Source organism: Glandiceps talaboti, chromosome 13 (assembly GCF_964340395.1).
Source record: "Glandiceps talaboti chromosome 13, keGlaTala1.1, whole genome shotgun sequence".
Classification (NCBI taxonomy): Eukaryota; Metazoa; Hemichordata; class Enteropneusta; family Spengelidae; genus Glandiceps; species Glandiceps talaboti.
Genome location: NC_135561.1, coordinates 2,850,631 through 2,868,185, shown reverse-complemented (window position 1 = coordinate 2,868,185; position 17,555 = coordinate 2,850,631). Strand labels below are relative to the sequence as shown.

The following is a 17,555-nucleotide window of genomic DNA, read 5'->3' as shown; positions in this document are numbered from 1 at the left end:
GTGTTCATCCCTGGTGTTCATCCGATGCTTGGATCTGAAGCTGGTAAGTTGTGGTGAAGTGGATGGTGTTTACTCTGACTGTATTTGACTTTATGCAGCTTGTGTAGCTAAGCGATCGCTTCAAATTATTTTACAGTGGACTCCGAACTACAAGGCACACTTGACTTGTACTCTCAAGAAATTTTAGAAGGACTCCAGTGTGACTGTTATGGCATTAACTTGAAGAAGATAGTCATAACAATAAATATGTGAACAAATCTCCTGATTACAAAGTTTGGAGAAAAAGATTGCTAACAATAACTAAAAGTTGTGTCAACTGTAAATACCCGAGGTGAGGTAGAGTAAGCTTAGTGGGGACAATATGGTAGCTAACATGTATTCAAACATGCTTTAACTGGAACTTCTATGTTCAACCTGTCTGAATCAATAGTAAGCTACAAGCAATATCAAATCTTATTTAAAATAATGATTGTAATAATACTCCCATTACAACAAGTGCAGTTTTAATCCATATTAAAACCCACGCCCCCAACGGACATATCTTCTCTGTATTTAAATGCTTTTGATTTGTTCAAATATATACGCTAGTTATAATTTAAATATTATTGTACATGCTGTAAATTAACATGAATTCATTCATTTTGTTTGTTTACTTTTGTATACTTGGTGAGTTTTTGCACGTCAGTTAATCACTATTGAATTGGTATTGGCTGCTACGATAGTTTTTGTTCATTCGTGTGCCTTGCAATTGTCCTGCCCAGACGGAAATACAGTAATTGTGTTTGCAATTGGCATTTGTTGTTGTATATATGGTTCCTAGGATACTGTTGCTAGGTATTGATAGTAAACCCTAAGGCTGATATGTCAAATATTTTAGCTTAGAAGTATGGGTGTTGCATGGGGAGACGTCCGGGGTCTGTGAGTTTTGTAAGATCGCATCCGGACTAGTTACATTTTTATTGTGCAGTCGTTAAAGCCAGATAGTGTCAGCTCCATCTGTTTGATAGTGAGGAAAGTACTGTAAGACATTCACAACGGTTACAAAACATTACATCTCTACTTAAAGGAACGTGTATTAAAAAGTTTATTATCTTAATAGTGCATAATAATGTCAAAACAGGCAACCCTGTAAATTAGAACTTTTCGACGACACTTAGTCCATCAGTTTCTTAATGGATCAATACAGAAATTGTTATATTGTGATATAATGTATAATATCAAATAATGTAATCATTTATATATAATGTATTAACTGCATGCGATACTACTATCTTGCAAAACATGTCATTTGATAATATAAAAGATGGAAAAGAGCCTTAGATATAATAATATAATACAAATACTATATGTATATACACACAGACACAGACACAGACACAGACAGACAGACAGACAGACAGACAGACAGACAGACAGACACACACACACACACACACACACACATATATATATATATATATATATATATATATATATATATATATATATATATATATATATATATATATATAAGCCTGATATGATCGAAGTCTTCTATATTGCCGATGTTGTCCGCACAAAAGTATCATAGCATAGTTAACTCTTATATAACGTGAGTTGTCAATTTCAATATTTTATAGGATACACATTTTTAAACAAGATTTTGATATTGTAAGTTCCATTAACAAATATTTATAAAAGGACAATAAAATAACGCCACTTCGGTAAATTGGAAACGAATTGCGACGTTTCGATCTTGATCACGAAACCAATGATTACTCGCATTCTTTAAAATTTATCGTTCAACAGGAACATTTTACACTCCAACTGATTCGTGGAACCATTAAAATGTATTCGCTACTATTTATAACACCACAATTGCTTGTGAATTGAAATGTATATTCGTCATTTGTCATCACTTTAGTCTGTGTTTAATAATTCATACACATTTCATTAAAACTATCTTGCTCAGCTAATTGCGGTTACTTGGTTATACTCCGGACATAAAATATCCAATATGAGACAAAGAAAAAAGAGGACGCAATCATAAAAACAATTCTACAGTATTTATCAATTCTTTTGCCTATGTCATGATATGAATATTGTTTTTTGCAATTGGTCTTGACGTTTGTGTGAGATGTATTATCAATTATCTGATTTCGCGACGAAGTGTTACCATGACATGATAACTCAATAGAATGAGATGCTAAGCCAGTGGTGGGCGTATCATCATCAACACCATCCCTTGAGACTGTATGTGCTATCATCTGAAAGATAAAGGTAATAATTCATTGTCATATGAATGACATAAGGACACGTACATAGTACAATGTACCTTGGTACATATACATAGCTGAGAATATAAATATACCATGCAGATTTATAACATTCTTTTTACAAACCAAAATCATAAATCATGATTTACCTGACTGCACAATTTCCGTTTAATTTTCCTCTGGTCTTCAGAACTTAATCCATTTTTTTGCAGATAATACACAATGGTGAACTCAAGCAAAATCACGAAGACCATAGATATACATACCACTAACCAAATGTCCATTGCCTTATTTCGGTAAGAATTAAGATAACACGATGAAAACGATTGAGAACCACAACAAATGTGGTTGCTTCACATATTATTTAAAACAATATATCGTTTTTATTCTTCTTTAATTGAATGAACACTTTATCTTTGGTATACTTACAACAACTCATATACAGAGGCTGCATGTAGAATTAAGTTAGCAAATTGGCCATGTAAAAGTAATTTAACATGGTGTCGGTGAGGTACAGTGTATACTTCTGCCTACAGATAGCAGCTGTTGGTCTGTAAACATAAACTTCCATATAGGTAAGCGTTTAGATTACAATAAATACCTCACAGGACATTTTTGTAGATGCTTACTTGCAGAAGCTCGTGGACAAATATTCAATTTAGATTAAGTTTGTCAAAAGTGCCAAACTTATCAATTAGACTTATTTTTATTACCGTGGTGACCACCATGTGAAATTGAAACTCTTTGGTTACCATGGCACCAGAATGTCTTTGTAGTGGAGTATTTGGATCTTTAACAAAATGAGTAACCTAGTTCCATAGCTAAGTTCAATTTAGACTGAACTTGGAATATTGCTTATCCTTTCTTGTTTGACTATACCCTGCCAACCAAGAATCGAAGGTAATGTCAAATGAATCCTAATACTGTGAGATATCTTTTTGGCAAACAATCATGAAAAACAGGGCCGAAAATACAACCCCATCTTATTCCTTTTGGTAAATAAAATTCATTATACATACCGTCACATAGCCAACCTTTGGAATGCCACTCCTGATCCATGTAGCTTGTGTTGTGAGAGTTAGAAGTGTTGTTATTGCAAGTGTAGCCCTAGCTGGTGAACTTGTAGGATCGATCCAAAGTGTCAACCATGATATGAAAACCAAAGCGACACTTGGTGCAAATGCTTGCAAAATGTAAAATCCGAGACGACGCTCGAGAACAAAAATAACTTCTAGGTAGCTGTAATTCCCTAGAAAATGAAACAACAGGATAGATCATTATGGCGTATGTTTAACGTATTATAGTCCTTCCAAAAATATGAAAATGTTATGCTTGTGACTGTCTGTGTGTCCGTGTATGCATGCATATGTATGTATGTATGTATGTATGTATGTATGTATGTATGTATGTACGTACGTATGTACGTACGTATATGTATGTATGTATGTATGTATGTATGTATGTATGTATGTATGTATGTATGTATGTATGTATGTATACTGTCTTTGTGTGTGTGTGTGTGTGTGTGTGTGTCTGTCTGTCTGTCTGTCTGTCTGTCTGTCTGCCTTTCGTATCTATTTTTTTAGCCATAACTATGATGACAGTAAACAGAACAAACCCTTACCTGGTATATACTCTGAGAATCCTTGTTTACATATTGGATCCGAAATTTCGTATTGTGGTAGTTTAAGTGATGGTTCTAATTCTACAGAATCATTAAGGTTTCCATACCAAATAAGATCAATGTCTTTCATCTTGTAGGCATCTAACATAAATGAAGAAAGCCAAGGACAAAGAAACATGTTCAAATTAAAGGTTTGTTTTTCACGTTGGTGGTGCTTCCATTGCTTATGTTTATAATGCAAAGCATGCTCTGTTCCTAGTAGCCATTGCAGTCGACTTTACATCATTATTACATCATATGTTTCCGTTTGTCCTTTCGTTGCGATTATTTCACCTGTTCAATGCTATTTTTTTTAACAGCGGAAATGAATTCCGAGTCGACTATGCGCTGAATACAATTACTGAATACGGTTTTGTAAAGGCCGATATTACACTCATCATTTCATCTCGCTCAGGGAATGAAAATTGAATATATGCTCGGTTAATCCCAATGTATACAAAGAGTGATGTAATTCTTTGGAGGATCACCTTTGTCATTACCTACCTGTTGTAATCATTTTGATAATGACTTGTCACAGCAGATACTTATTTAAAAATGTTCACAAAGACAGGCATATATGCAACGATTGTCGCAGTGTTATTTCCCATACACAATTATGACAAAAGTGATATAATAATAATATTATAGGCAAATTATCAACTTTAATCACTAAACTAAACATTTAAGTATGGTAATATGCGTTTTTGTGACTAGAACATTGAACATATTAGTGTCCCTCTGTATTAGCTTCTATACATTAAACGTTTTAAATTTAGGACTGTAACATACTACAATAGTGTGGCTGAACAACATTGAACCATTTTTGCAATTAAAATGTATTTCAAATTAATCAATCAGTTAGAATTCAGCAATTTAAGGATGAGATTGTTCCCACTACTTTTTTATTCTGTAACATTTTGTAAAGTGATGAGGCAATGACATATATGCAGACATCTAAATATCAACAGTGACGATTAATAGTATGTGTACTCACAGGACATTATTTTGATGTTGCATTTTTGGGTATCAAAGGGAAATTTTGTCAAATCCATATGACATGTCAACGTCAATGTCATCCTGAAGAATAAAATATAGAAAGATGGCGAGCACGACAAAATATGAAGGCAGTATTTGGTGTTTTACATACCATGCACATCTACAGGAGTCACGTTTAGAAAGTATTATCAGTAGGTATCACTTTGAAAATTTATAAGAATGATAATAATTCTCACATATGTTGACAAACCACGTCCATATTCAATCTTCAAATAACGCAATGACTCTGTTGTATGTAACTAGGATATGGCATTACTCACATTCAGTCTAGTTTCGTGGCAATCACTGTGGTACTTACTTTGGAAAGAAATGAAATTTGAGTTTCTTGTTTTTTATGAAATAAGCTTTACTTTTGTAACTTTAAAAAGATGAAAACTTTCTTGAGAATTGAAGAGGGTGCCCGCGTGCGTGTATGTATGTATGCATGCATGCACGCACGCACGCACTCACGCATGTATGCACACACACACACACACACACGCACGCACGCGCGCGTGTGTGTGTGTGTGTGTTGGGGAGGGGGGGGGGTAATATGCAACTTGCCTTAGGCTGTAAATAATTGAACCATCGGGATGTATATGAAATAGCGAATTTTGTTTTGGAGAACTGTGCATTTTATCATCTTTTGAATTTAAGAAGAAAGTATCGGGAATCCAGAACACATCGGTGATGTCTCCATCTACAGTTATCACATCAGTAAGGTTGTGTACAAGTCTTTTATCCCTCCAGAACTGTCTGAAATAGGTCGTGATGGAATATTCCTAGATATTGCGAACGATAAATGAAAGCTGTTAGGAATACAACGGAATTATGTGTGAGGACATATAATTTATACATTACGAATCCATACATTCCGGTCTCTGTGTGTATGCCTTTTTAATGTTAAACATCATTAAAGAGGGTTTGATTTATGTCTATCTCTGCGAAATACGAAAAATATATCCTTAGGCTGCTAGCTTCATTCGATGGATTAAGTCCATCAGAAAAAAATGGCGTTGTTTAAAAGGCCGTAACTTTATATAATAGTTTCGGCTTTGAATACCACACTAAAAATATTAACAATATTGCTTATTATACTTTTTAATGAGACAGCCATGAAAACCAGAGTAGTAAAATTGATCGTCAATAAAAGAACCACTCGCTGTTGAATCCGAGGTATTAGTGACGCAATCAAGTCTATTATCAGGGCTACGATGTATGTCTAACAAAACCAAAATCAACATCATATTTAAAATGATAACAAACGCAGCTCCAAGAAATTAAATAGTCGATTTGATAAATTCCAATAATTAAACTTGCACTTACCATTTTAGTTTCAGATACAGAGTGGAAACTTTCAATGAACATATTAACTCGGAGTTGCAAAGGTTTCACTGTAACTCATAGAGAAGAAAGCAAATTATTATTGTTCAAATAGTGGCACACTATTAGGGTATATGTGCATATGATAGTAACCCCTCACACCGTATAACTACCTCTTTCCCATTCACAATAATCGTGCGAGCGAAAAGTGCACTACAGCTTATACAATGTTGAGGTAAATTGTTGTGTATTTCCAATAGCCTTCCTGTATACATGTCAAACGAAACTTAACTCCTAATGCCATCGTTCGTTTTGCTTGATTTCCAAGGATCGTTGGGATTAGGCTAGGAAATCAAATAATTTTGTGTTTTCGATAACATGGCCTCAGAAAATAGCCTACGGTCGGAACTTATTATATTTTATCGTTTTAATTGTTTTCAGTATATTGCCTAGACCCAAAAACATACAGAATGTAGGTCAGAATACCCCTTCTGTGATAGTTTGATGAAATATGTACAGACATCACTGGGAAAGAAAACGGACGTGCATGAAGTCATGAATACAAAGAATGTGTTATCTTTGTGTTTTAAAAGTTTAAAAAAATGTTTAAGTCGAAGGCTTAAACTAGGGTCGGTCGGGTTATCGAAAACACACAATGTGTGTTATCTCGCCCTAACTTAAGGGAAATTAGCAATGAAATGAACAGAGGGGGCAAGAGAACTACGATATGAGAAATCAAATAGCTATTGTAGTAAATAACTATATTTCACAGGGTTCGCTGAAATTTAATGAATTGCAAAATTCAATTCCAATGTGATAGATAGGAGATGTAATTGCAGAACGTTGAAGATAAATATGCAATATCACTATTTCTCACGAGAGAAGCCAGTGACGCACATGATTCAGCGTTACGTTCTATACGCTATTTTTATTAATGTAAAGAAGAAAAGGGCATGTTTTTAAATAATTCTAGTGTAAATAGTATGCTTTTTTTTGTGAATGATAGGATATTTTGGTTGCAATGTATAATTTGACGATATTTCTATTATATTATCGTCACAGTGGTGTTCGGATAATATACAGAACAGATTAATATCTTAGTGAAATTGCCTAAAATAAAACGGAAATAAATAAAAATAGACGAGCAAGCACTACTATTGATAACATGAAAACATTCCTAAACAGGCTGTCATTTGCATAGACAAACTGCCATACGTTTTACAAATAACCACCATTCTAAATGTAGTTATAAATACCACCTTGAGGTGTATTCTTTACAAAAGAGACTCGGGCCTTGGAACACCTTTATAACATTATCATTTAACTGGAATTAATTAATTATTTTTTAAAACACTTATTGCGAAAAGCATAATGTGTTCATAATCATTAAAAACAGATGGATATTGACGACTTGATGCTAATGCATGTACCATATACAATCTAGGAATACGTGTGTGTGTGTGTGTGTGTGTGTGTGTGTGTGTGTGTGTGTGTGTGTGTGTGTGTGTGTGCGTGCATGCATGCATTGCATGTATGCCTGTATGGTGTATTTATGTGTACCTGGCTCTACAAATATATGAATGTACACATACACATGCACAGCGTACAAAATACACAAACACATATATGCAGGGATACATGTCAATATAAGACATACCTTCTGCATCAGGACGAATGTGTATATTATGTTCCGCCATCAGTTTATGCAACAATACTGCCTGTGTTATCCTTGTTGATGTATTGCTGAGATCATGTGGGCATTCAATACATTGGTTTCCCCTTCATATGAAAAAAACAAAGGTGGAAATATATAACGTGTTTGACATGGTGTTGTGTGCAAAAGTTTCAATATTTAGAACTGCAGTCTTGGAATCATCAGGAAACCGGTTCATACCCAGTAGTCTAACTGCTAGTCCCAAGGGCTTCTTCTGATATATATGAGGGTGAAACACCGGAACTATCGCACTCACTAGCGACCTTCGGTCGCCTTCACACTGAACAGAATAGCCCGAAAATTAAGCTTAAGAGTAAAGAAGAATGTTCGAATAAGACGTTAACTGTATACATTCTGATGATCAATTTAACTAATAAGATATCAATTAATAATACTGACTTCAAAGAAACAGAAGTAATTAGATGTTACACCATGCATAAAACATATCTGAGATGCTATTGGGTAGAGAGTAGTCATTTTATTGTTATCAATACTGGCAAACATTGAAGTGCCTGAAACTTGAACATTAATGATTCATGATTATAGATATCAATATGAAGATGAGCATTTATGGAACCCCAGCCGTTTCTTATTGTCTAGATGATGAATTTTGTAATGCATGAAAAATTCATGTCCTTTGTGCGAGACTTAATCTGCCTAGCAGTCGTATGCTCTAGACGAACATGTATGTATGTATGTATGTATGTATATATGTATGCATGTATGTATGTATGTATGTATGTATGTATGTATGTATGTATGTATGTATGTATGTATGTATGCATGAATGCGTGTATGCATGTATGTATGTATGTATGTATGTATGTATGTATGTATGTATGTATGTATGTATGTATGTACTGCTGATCATAGGTGATTGACAGTGTCTAACCTTATATTGGGCTATACAGTGAACATATCATGATTACAAAAACAGCGGGTGAGTACTGGGGATTTCAACCTGAGTGTGTTTTCAAAATATAATGATACCATGTTCTTTTTTGAAATTTAAATTATCACTTATGGATATTGCCATTAGCAATATTTTGAATTGCGCTGTTGATTTCTCTTGACGAGGCCAGAACTACCGAGATTCTGAAAATAGTTCAAGAGCATTCACAATCCCACTGTCAGCGATAGCAAATAACTCCGACATGCCCCACATTTATTCTGTGACATATTGACCCTAGTAAGTGAACGTTGTCTTCATATCACAGAATTGCGATGTAAGTGAGGAAATAACAGTTTGACATAATCCATATAGCTATGTAACCAAGGAAGTACTATCAAATGATAATAGCCATCAAATTACACTAAGTGTCCATATTGAGTCGAAAATTCTACAGGAACGTCAATCATACAGATTGTAATTTTGCATGCATACATACACGGACACACAGATAGACAAAAGCATAACATTACCTAACGAGAAGTAAAACTGGCTCAAGGTGTCCTAAGTTCTGGTATTAGATTGTAACAGTACTGACTAAATAACATTTTGTCTACTTAACTATACTTGTCTTTATTTAATCTTTTTACATCACATCAACATCTCACAGAAGTATTGCAACCGACGAGTATCTTATCTTGTAATGTGTTCGAAACATTTTTTATCGAATTAAAAGAAAAAAGAAAATAAGTGCTGACCTGCCTACCCTATTTTCTGATATCATGACATCGGAAATAGAAAGTTTATTTTATTTTGCCTAAGATTGCGCACGCACATAAAATGTTACATTATGTATCACTTTGTTGCATAATTGATACACCATAGTCACTCGAGCTTGGCAGTATCTAATGAGGAAGAACGATTTTCCCTTATTATATAAATTGTCATTCCCATAATGAACAGTTAGGGACTATAACATAATTAACCGACTAATCAATACGCACTTCAATATAAACCTAATTTAAAAAATGGGTGTTTATTGTAGTTGTTCTATCCTGTGTGTATAGTAATAATTATTAACCTATAACTGGTACTATCCAATAACGAGTAGTGGGGTCTAGTACACAATCATCAATTACAAACCAACTAAAATAATGTGAGACTATCATTGAATATTGTTTATGCTCTGGTCAATCTTACGTAGGCGTACAGGTGTTCTCTAAAGGTCTTCGGTAACTACCTCAAATATGCGATAATTAAACGGCATTTACGTATACGTGCTTGTGTACAATGTTGTATTTCGTTTAGTCCCCCATTATTGCGATTTTTAAAGTCACATGTTATTAATGTACATGTACTACAGTCATTCATCAGTCGTCAATTACAAAAGACTGTAGGCTTATATAACATCACATGTACACTATCTGTTCTGTATCCATGTATTGCTAGTGAGTGCGATAGTTCGGGTGTTTCATCCTCATATATATCAGAAGAAGCCCTTGGGACTAGCAGTTAGACTACTGGGTTTGAACCGGTTTCCTGTCGATTCCAAGACTGCAGTTCTAAATATTGAACCATTTGCACTGAACACAATCAAAAGGGGCTATTGTTTGAGTATGTTCGATTGAATGCACTGAATCACTATGTCTGAGTTAACAAAGTATGCAGGACAAGTAAAGAAAAAGACAACAGTGTACATCCATTTAAAAAAAGCATTTGTTGTGCCATTATATGTATACAAATCAATCGAAAAACACAAGTAGAATATGTACCATTATGACATGTGGATGAACTTTGCATTTTCTTGTTGATGTACAGACTGGACAATCGAATACTTAAACGCCATCGATATGGACAGAAGGTGTCGATAGATGTATGTGATAAAAATACACCTAATAATTGTAATTCAAACATAGCTCTGGTATTATCAATATTAGCCAATTTCAGATTTTAATGCTTACCCAGTTCCCATAGCTCCTGATGACATAATGATTATCATACAGATCCGTCGAATGAGTTGTGCCATGTCTTACCACTGTCAACGGATATATACGTACAAGAAGCGTACGTCCTACGATATTCAAACACACTTTGAATAGGCTTTGTGTTTTCAGTGCTTATGTCATTTGACAAACAGCACCCTTAACTTACTGTTTAAGCAGAATACGATTATCATTGTATTCCGAAGCATTTAAATATATATTTTACTGGATTAACATTATTTCTGTGCTCAAACATGAACAAACATTTCTTTGAAATCGATATTTTAAAGACGGTACGTAATATAATTCATTAACTTTAAATGAAGAATGGCACATGTTATGCAGTCAGACATTGCTTTGTATGTGATAATAAAAGATGGCCGTGCTTAATCCAAATTAGTCAAACAATGTTGTGTCGTTTGTTCTAATCCAATCTAGTGAAGACAAATGGTAATTTATGACATTTCGTTATTCCTACAAGAGCTGCCACTGATAAAAAGGGACGAATGTAATAACATTCTTTAAACATACTATGTTTTGTAGTTTTCTTTAAAAAATTACGGATATTCGAGGGAAACCAAAATACTCCAAAATACAATATATAACAGTTCGTATGATTTTACAACATAGGTCGATGATTTTGCACTCCTTGCTTGACGCTCTACGTACTATTGCCTTCGTTTATAGTAACAACAACATGTTTGCAACAGCGCCAACCTTGAGTTGGCAATATAGTGTGGTATTACATTGCATTTGCAGAGACGAGTTACAGTAACTGAATGAACTTTGGACGGCCTCATACTAAAGCAATAATTCATACTCCACAGGTATAATATTTAGCAGACTGCTACAACAGTTCCGTATTCCAAGAAGTTACTTTAAAAATTGTTTTAAATGACCGTAAACAGGAAATAGTTCAAACCAGTAACCGTACGCACAGATATTTTCCATTCACTGTTGTTTCAACTAATGCACTGTCACAGTGTGTGTATATACACCTTCAGGTTATAATATATATTATATTATACCAGTATATTGATGGTGGAAATCGAGGGATCTGATTGGTCTAGACATCGAACTAGCGCGTCTAAAACGAGTGATAATGCACTGCTGGTACGATAATGCACTGCTGGCACGCGTCCAAATTTTGTTCGTCTACGAGCGTTGAGTTGCTAGTTGTAGTCCGCCGTGATACAGATAGTGAACTCTTCGAATTGTCAGAGGAGGATTTTCTCTCAATGAGACAATATTTTATGAGAAATTATGAAGGAAATTTCGAAAGCAACCCAGTCATCGCGTATTTGTTCAAATCATCGCCTACTACATATGTACTAAGGTCAAGGCGCTAGGCATGCACGAGATCGGTCCCAGCCTCGGCGCGGCTGGAGTGGAAACATTGGTGAGCTGTCCTTGTCCTGTCATAAAAATGAAGCAAGTGAAAGTGGTTACACTGGCCGACTTACCATTAATCTAAATAGAAATTTGTCTGGGATCCTGCCCTAGAGTATCAGTCATCAATCCGAGAGGGAAATCCTCAAACCCGAAAATCTACTGAGGTAACTTCCAGTAATATAAATACATTGTAATTCCACCTGTCTATCACTTCACTGAGTCGCGAATTCGGCCGGGAGCGATCGAAGCACGCTGTATTCAATAAACCACTTCAAGTTTATACCTTGAGTCAAACAGGTTGTTTATTCATCACTGTGCACTTTTCATGAGCAGATCAATGTACAGATTATCCCTAGAAACGACGAGCAGATAAAATAAATCCAGTCGCTGCACGACGTTCACATTGAGGCCAAGATCAGCTGTCTTGAAAAGCAGTGTTATTGTTATGCAAATTAGACACAGAGGCGCATATGAAACGAGAAAACGTTAGTTCTGATCTTGTTTCCGATATTTTCAATATACTAGTATAATATAATAGCGATAAACCACTCCCTGGGGATGGTATACCACTCGGTTTTGACCAGTGAACTCAATATATGAACTCGCTATCGCTCGTGCATATATTTCGTTCACTGGTCAAAACCTCTTGGTATACCATCCCCAGGGGGTGGTTTATTGCTTAAATATAATAACACCTATTTTGTCAATTAAATATGATAAATGGAGTTTGTTTCCTTTTATTATTTTTATTGTGTTCGCCAATGAATGCGAAATTGGTATACTACCAAACCAGAGTTACTATAGAGTTTCAATTAGGCGGCAAAAGTTAAGGTGTTTTGTTGCAAATTTCATATACAGACATGTATATCGCCTTAGAGGTAAAAAATAATATCGTATCATTTGAATAATATAATATTTTTGGTTTGTTAGTAGTTTTGCAAGTAAGAAAGCATTACTATTTTAGTTCCTTGTTCAAGACAAGCGACACAAAGAAATTATACAAGGGAAACAATAAAGTACCATGCTCGTTTGTTGAGCAGCAGCTTTGTGTTTGCAATACTTGTAATATGATGGCGAAATTTGTGTAATTCACAGTTAGGAGAAAGTACAGATACTTTACCCTCTCTTGCAATACAGATATGTCTTGACAGGCCGTACATTTGACCTATTGAACTTTTTATAGTCGATGATTACTATGTCTACTAAGTACAAATAGATGTAATGCTTAGAATGTATTTAGGACCGATGGCTAGAATTCCCAGACAAATGGCCAGGTGATACCAATGTCACGATAAACGTAATATATAATTTCATTGTTTCTTTGTTTTTATCGATAATATTAATGTCCACATTACTTGTATAACAGTGTACACCATTTGTCAGCATTTATACATCATTCAAATATTGTGGTCATGAGTGACATTTCTGATCAGTAAGATTCGAGTGATCTAGGGGACGACGTATGTATGTATGTATGTATGTATGTATGTATGTATGTATGTATGTATGTATGTATGTATGTATGTATTTTAATATGTTAACATAAATACTGTGGAAACAATTTCCCGGAAATATATCCATATTGTAGTGATTACAGACAAGGTCTGGACGATATATACATTCATAAATTAAAAAATATATAAATTGGGTATCCCAACGTTTGTACGCGCAAACCTGTGAAATGTTGGACACTTGATGGCGCACTCGGTAGTCATAACACGTCAGGTACTGTACCTGGCCACAATATGTGTTTATTTCGACGCCTATCCCATTAGCTACTGTAACATTTACCTCTGCAGTAAAAACTACATTCTAAACTGACACATATTGACGGGACTGAGCTCCCTTGTCTTCACTTGGACTATACTCGTCATATGTTCACGTTCTGTCATATTTGATAAATTAATTGTAAGTTTTAAACATAAATATAACCATTGGTAACATAACACACTATAGGGAAAGAAACCATGAGATGATACAAGCTGTTATGTGATAGTTTATCATTTAGGTATGCCTAGATCAATCGTTCTTGATGATGTTTAAGGCGAAATACCACTTCTGATATGGGTCGCTAAACGTCATGATATTCTATTTAAAACGTCACCAGAAAACGTCTTTCTAATTGGACAAGACTTCGAACATAAACAAAGTAAATGGTGACCAATCTTCGCCGTCGATGCTATCGAGTATGACAACAAAACTGCGACATCTTCAAAACAAGGAAAGTGTGGCGAAAATAACCATACTCAAATGATACTATGTTTATTTATGCTCGTATAATAAATTAACAATGTATAACCACACTGTACAGGTAGGGTACGTGTATATTGCAACGGCACCGATGCGACTGTAAGTCACCCACTACCTGTAAGCTTACAAGGAACTGTACACTTATTTCCTACCGAGGTCGATCATGAGTTTCATTGACATATTAAAACATTTCATTTTATGAAACTCTGAGAGAACTTACTCTTCTACCAAGCTGTATTTCAAAATAATTATGAAAAGTTTCACTGATATCTGACGAAAGTTGATGATCTTTTAAAAAACGGTTAACACCATGCTGCTAAATGTGAATGCATACTGATAATAGCACATAGTCACGTGACGCACGTAGCCCACCGAATAACACTTTCTGCTCTCTTTATACTTTGTAATCTATCTCGAATTCCTGGGAATAGGCGTATGATAAATCGTTATTACCCGATATCACCTCTTCGTTCGAATTCGACGTATTGCTGCCTGTTTCCGCAAAATGACATGTGACACTCGCCTTAAGACTCGTGTTATTTAACGTAATTGACATACACGGCGACACGAATGAAGAGATGATAAGCAGGACGGAGAGGTAGGAGGGTTAATAACTTCATAGCATGTGATATAACAATGTATAGTCCTTTATTCAGTCATAAAATCAGCTAAAAATACAAAGCTATCAACTATAAAAATAAAGACAACGATCCCTTTAGTACTATCTACTAAGTCATACTGTCCTACACATACACACACACTACCCTTCCCCTCACATATATTCATAATTATACATAATTCTATACGCCTCCTTCCTCATTAGGACGAATTAATAGATTATAAAATACTAGTGACTGTTTTGCCCTTTTTGATGTATTGTTGAGATTACCAGTACATTCTATAAATCTGTTAAATTTTCTGAGTTCTTTAAAGAGTAATGTAGATTAATGTTCCATAAAGGTTAATGTAGTTCAGATAAAATGAGTCGCATCAGGCGACAGGGTTTGTAAGAGTACAAAACCATTAGTTTTCGTCAAGATCTGCTTTCGTTTTCGGCCAATTCATTCGGGAACTTTTACCTTGTCGGTGTTCATCCCTGGTGTTCATCCGATGCTTGGATCTGAAGCTGGTAAGTTGTGGTGAAGTGGATGGTGTTTACTCTGACTGTATTTGACTTTATGCAGCTTGTGTAGCTAAGCGATCGCTTCAAATTATTTTACAGTGGACTCCGAACTACAAGGCACACTTGACTTGTACTCTCAAGAAATTTTAGAAGGACTCCAGTGTGACTGTTATGGCATTAACTTGAAGAAGATAGTCATAACAATAAATATGTGAACAAATCTCCTGATTACAAAGTTTGGAGAAAAAGATTGCTAACAATAACTAAAAGTTGTGTCAACTGTAAATACCCGAGGTGAGGTAGAGTAAGCTTAGTGGGGACAATATGGTAGCTAACATGTATTCAAACATGCTTTAACTGGAACTTCTATGTTCAACCTGTCTGAATCAATAGTAAGCTACAAGCAATATCAAATCTTATTTAAAATAATGATTGTAATAATACTCCCATTACAACAAGTGCAGTTTTATTCCATATTAAAACCCACGCCCCCAACGGACATATCTTCTCTGTATTTTCAATGCTTTTGATTTGTTCAAATTTATACGCTAGTTATAATTTAAATATTATTGTACATGCTGTAAATTAACATGAATTCATTCATTTTGTTTGTTTACTTTTGTATACTTGGTGAGTTTTTGCACGTCAGTTAATCACTATTGAATTGGTATTGGCTGCTACGATAGTTTTTGTTCATTTGTGTGCCTTGCAATTGTCCTGCCCAGACGGAAATACAGTAATTGTGTTTGCAATTGGCATTTGTTGTTGTATATATGGTTCCTAGGATACTGTTGCTAGGTATTGATAGTAAACCCTAAGGCTGATATGTCAAATATTTTAGCTTAGAAGTATGGGTGTTGCATGGGGAGACGTCCGGGGTCTGTGAGTTTTGTAAGATCGCATCCGGACTAGTTACATTTTTATTGTGCAGTCGTTAAAGCCAGATAGTGTCAGCTCCATCTGTTTGATAGTGAGGAAAGTACTGTAAGACATTCACAACGGTTACAAAACATTACATCTCTACTTAAAGGAACGTGTATTAAAAAGTTTATTATCTTAATAGTGCATAATAATGTCAAAACAGGCAACCCTGTAAATTAGAACTTTTCGACGACACTTAGTCCATCGGTTTCTTAATGGATCAATACAGAAATTGTTATATTGTGATATAATGTATAATACCAAATAATGTAATTATTTATATATAATCTATTAACTGCATGCGATACTACTATCTTGCAAAACATGTCATTTGATAATATAAAAGATGGAAAAGAGCCTTAGATATAATAATATAATACAAATACTATATGTATATACACACAGACACAGACACAGACACAGACAGACAGACAGACAGACAGACAGACAGACAGACACACACACACACACACACACACACATATATATATATATATATATATATATATATATATATATATATATATATATATATATATATATATATATATATATATAAGCCTGATATGATCGAAGTCTTCTATATTGCCGATGTTGTCCGCACAAAAGTATCATAGCATAGTTAACTCTTATATAACGTGAGTTGTCAATTTCAATATTTTATAGGATACACATTTTTAAACAAGATTTTGATATTGTAAGTTCCATTAACAAATATTTATAAAAGGACAATAAATTAACGCCACTTCGGTAAATTGGAAACGAATTGCGACGTTTCGATCTTGATCACGAAACCAATGATTACTCGCATTCTTTCAAATTTATCGTTCAACAGGAACATTTTACACTCCAACTGATTCGTGGAACCATTAAAATGTATTCGCTACTATTTATAACACCACAACTGCTTGTAAATTGAAATGTATATTCGTCATTTGTCATCACTTTAGTCTGTGTTTAATAATTCATACACATTTCATTAAAACTATCTTGCTCAGCTAATTGCGG

General features: G+C 34.7%; 1 protein-coding gene across 1 annotated transcript; it reads right to left on the bottom strand.

The window, feature by feature from the left end:
• Window positions 1–1,961: 1,961 nt before the first annotated feature.
• LOC144444898 (glycine receptor subunit alpha-2-like) lies at window positions 1,962–10,905 on the bottom strand. Its single transcript, XM_078134449.1, has 9 exons — window positions 10,841–10,905; window positions 7,934–8,055; window positions 6,280–6,353; window positions 5,518–5,735; window positions 4,913–4,995; window positions 3,880–4,020; window positions 3,275–3,504; window positions 2,405–2,542; window positions 1,962–2,246 (listed from the first exon to the last, which is right to left on the bottom strand). Exons 1-9 carry the CDS (start codon window positions 10,903–10,905, stop codon window positions 1,962–1,964), a joined length of 1,356 nt encoding a protein of 451 aa, XP_077990575.1.
• Between the last annotated feature and the right edge of the window lie 6,650 nt (window positions 10,906–17,555).

Coding starts and splice junctions, on each gene's coding strand:
- LOC144444898 (XM_078134449.1), bottom strand. CDS start 10,905: ATGGCACAACTCATTCGACGGATCTGTATGATAATCATTATGTCATCA. Junction 4,996..5,517: donor TCAATTATTTACAGCCTAAG/GCAAGTTGCATA, acceptor TTTATTCTTCAG/GATGACATTGACGTTGACAT. Junction 2,247..2,404: donor AACGGAAATTGTGCAGTCAG/GTAAATCATGAT, acceptor TTTATCTTTCAG/ATGATAGCACATACAGTCTC.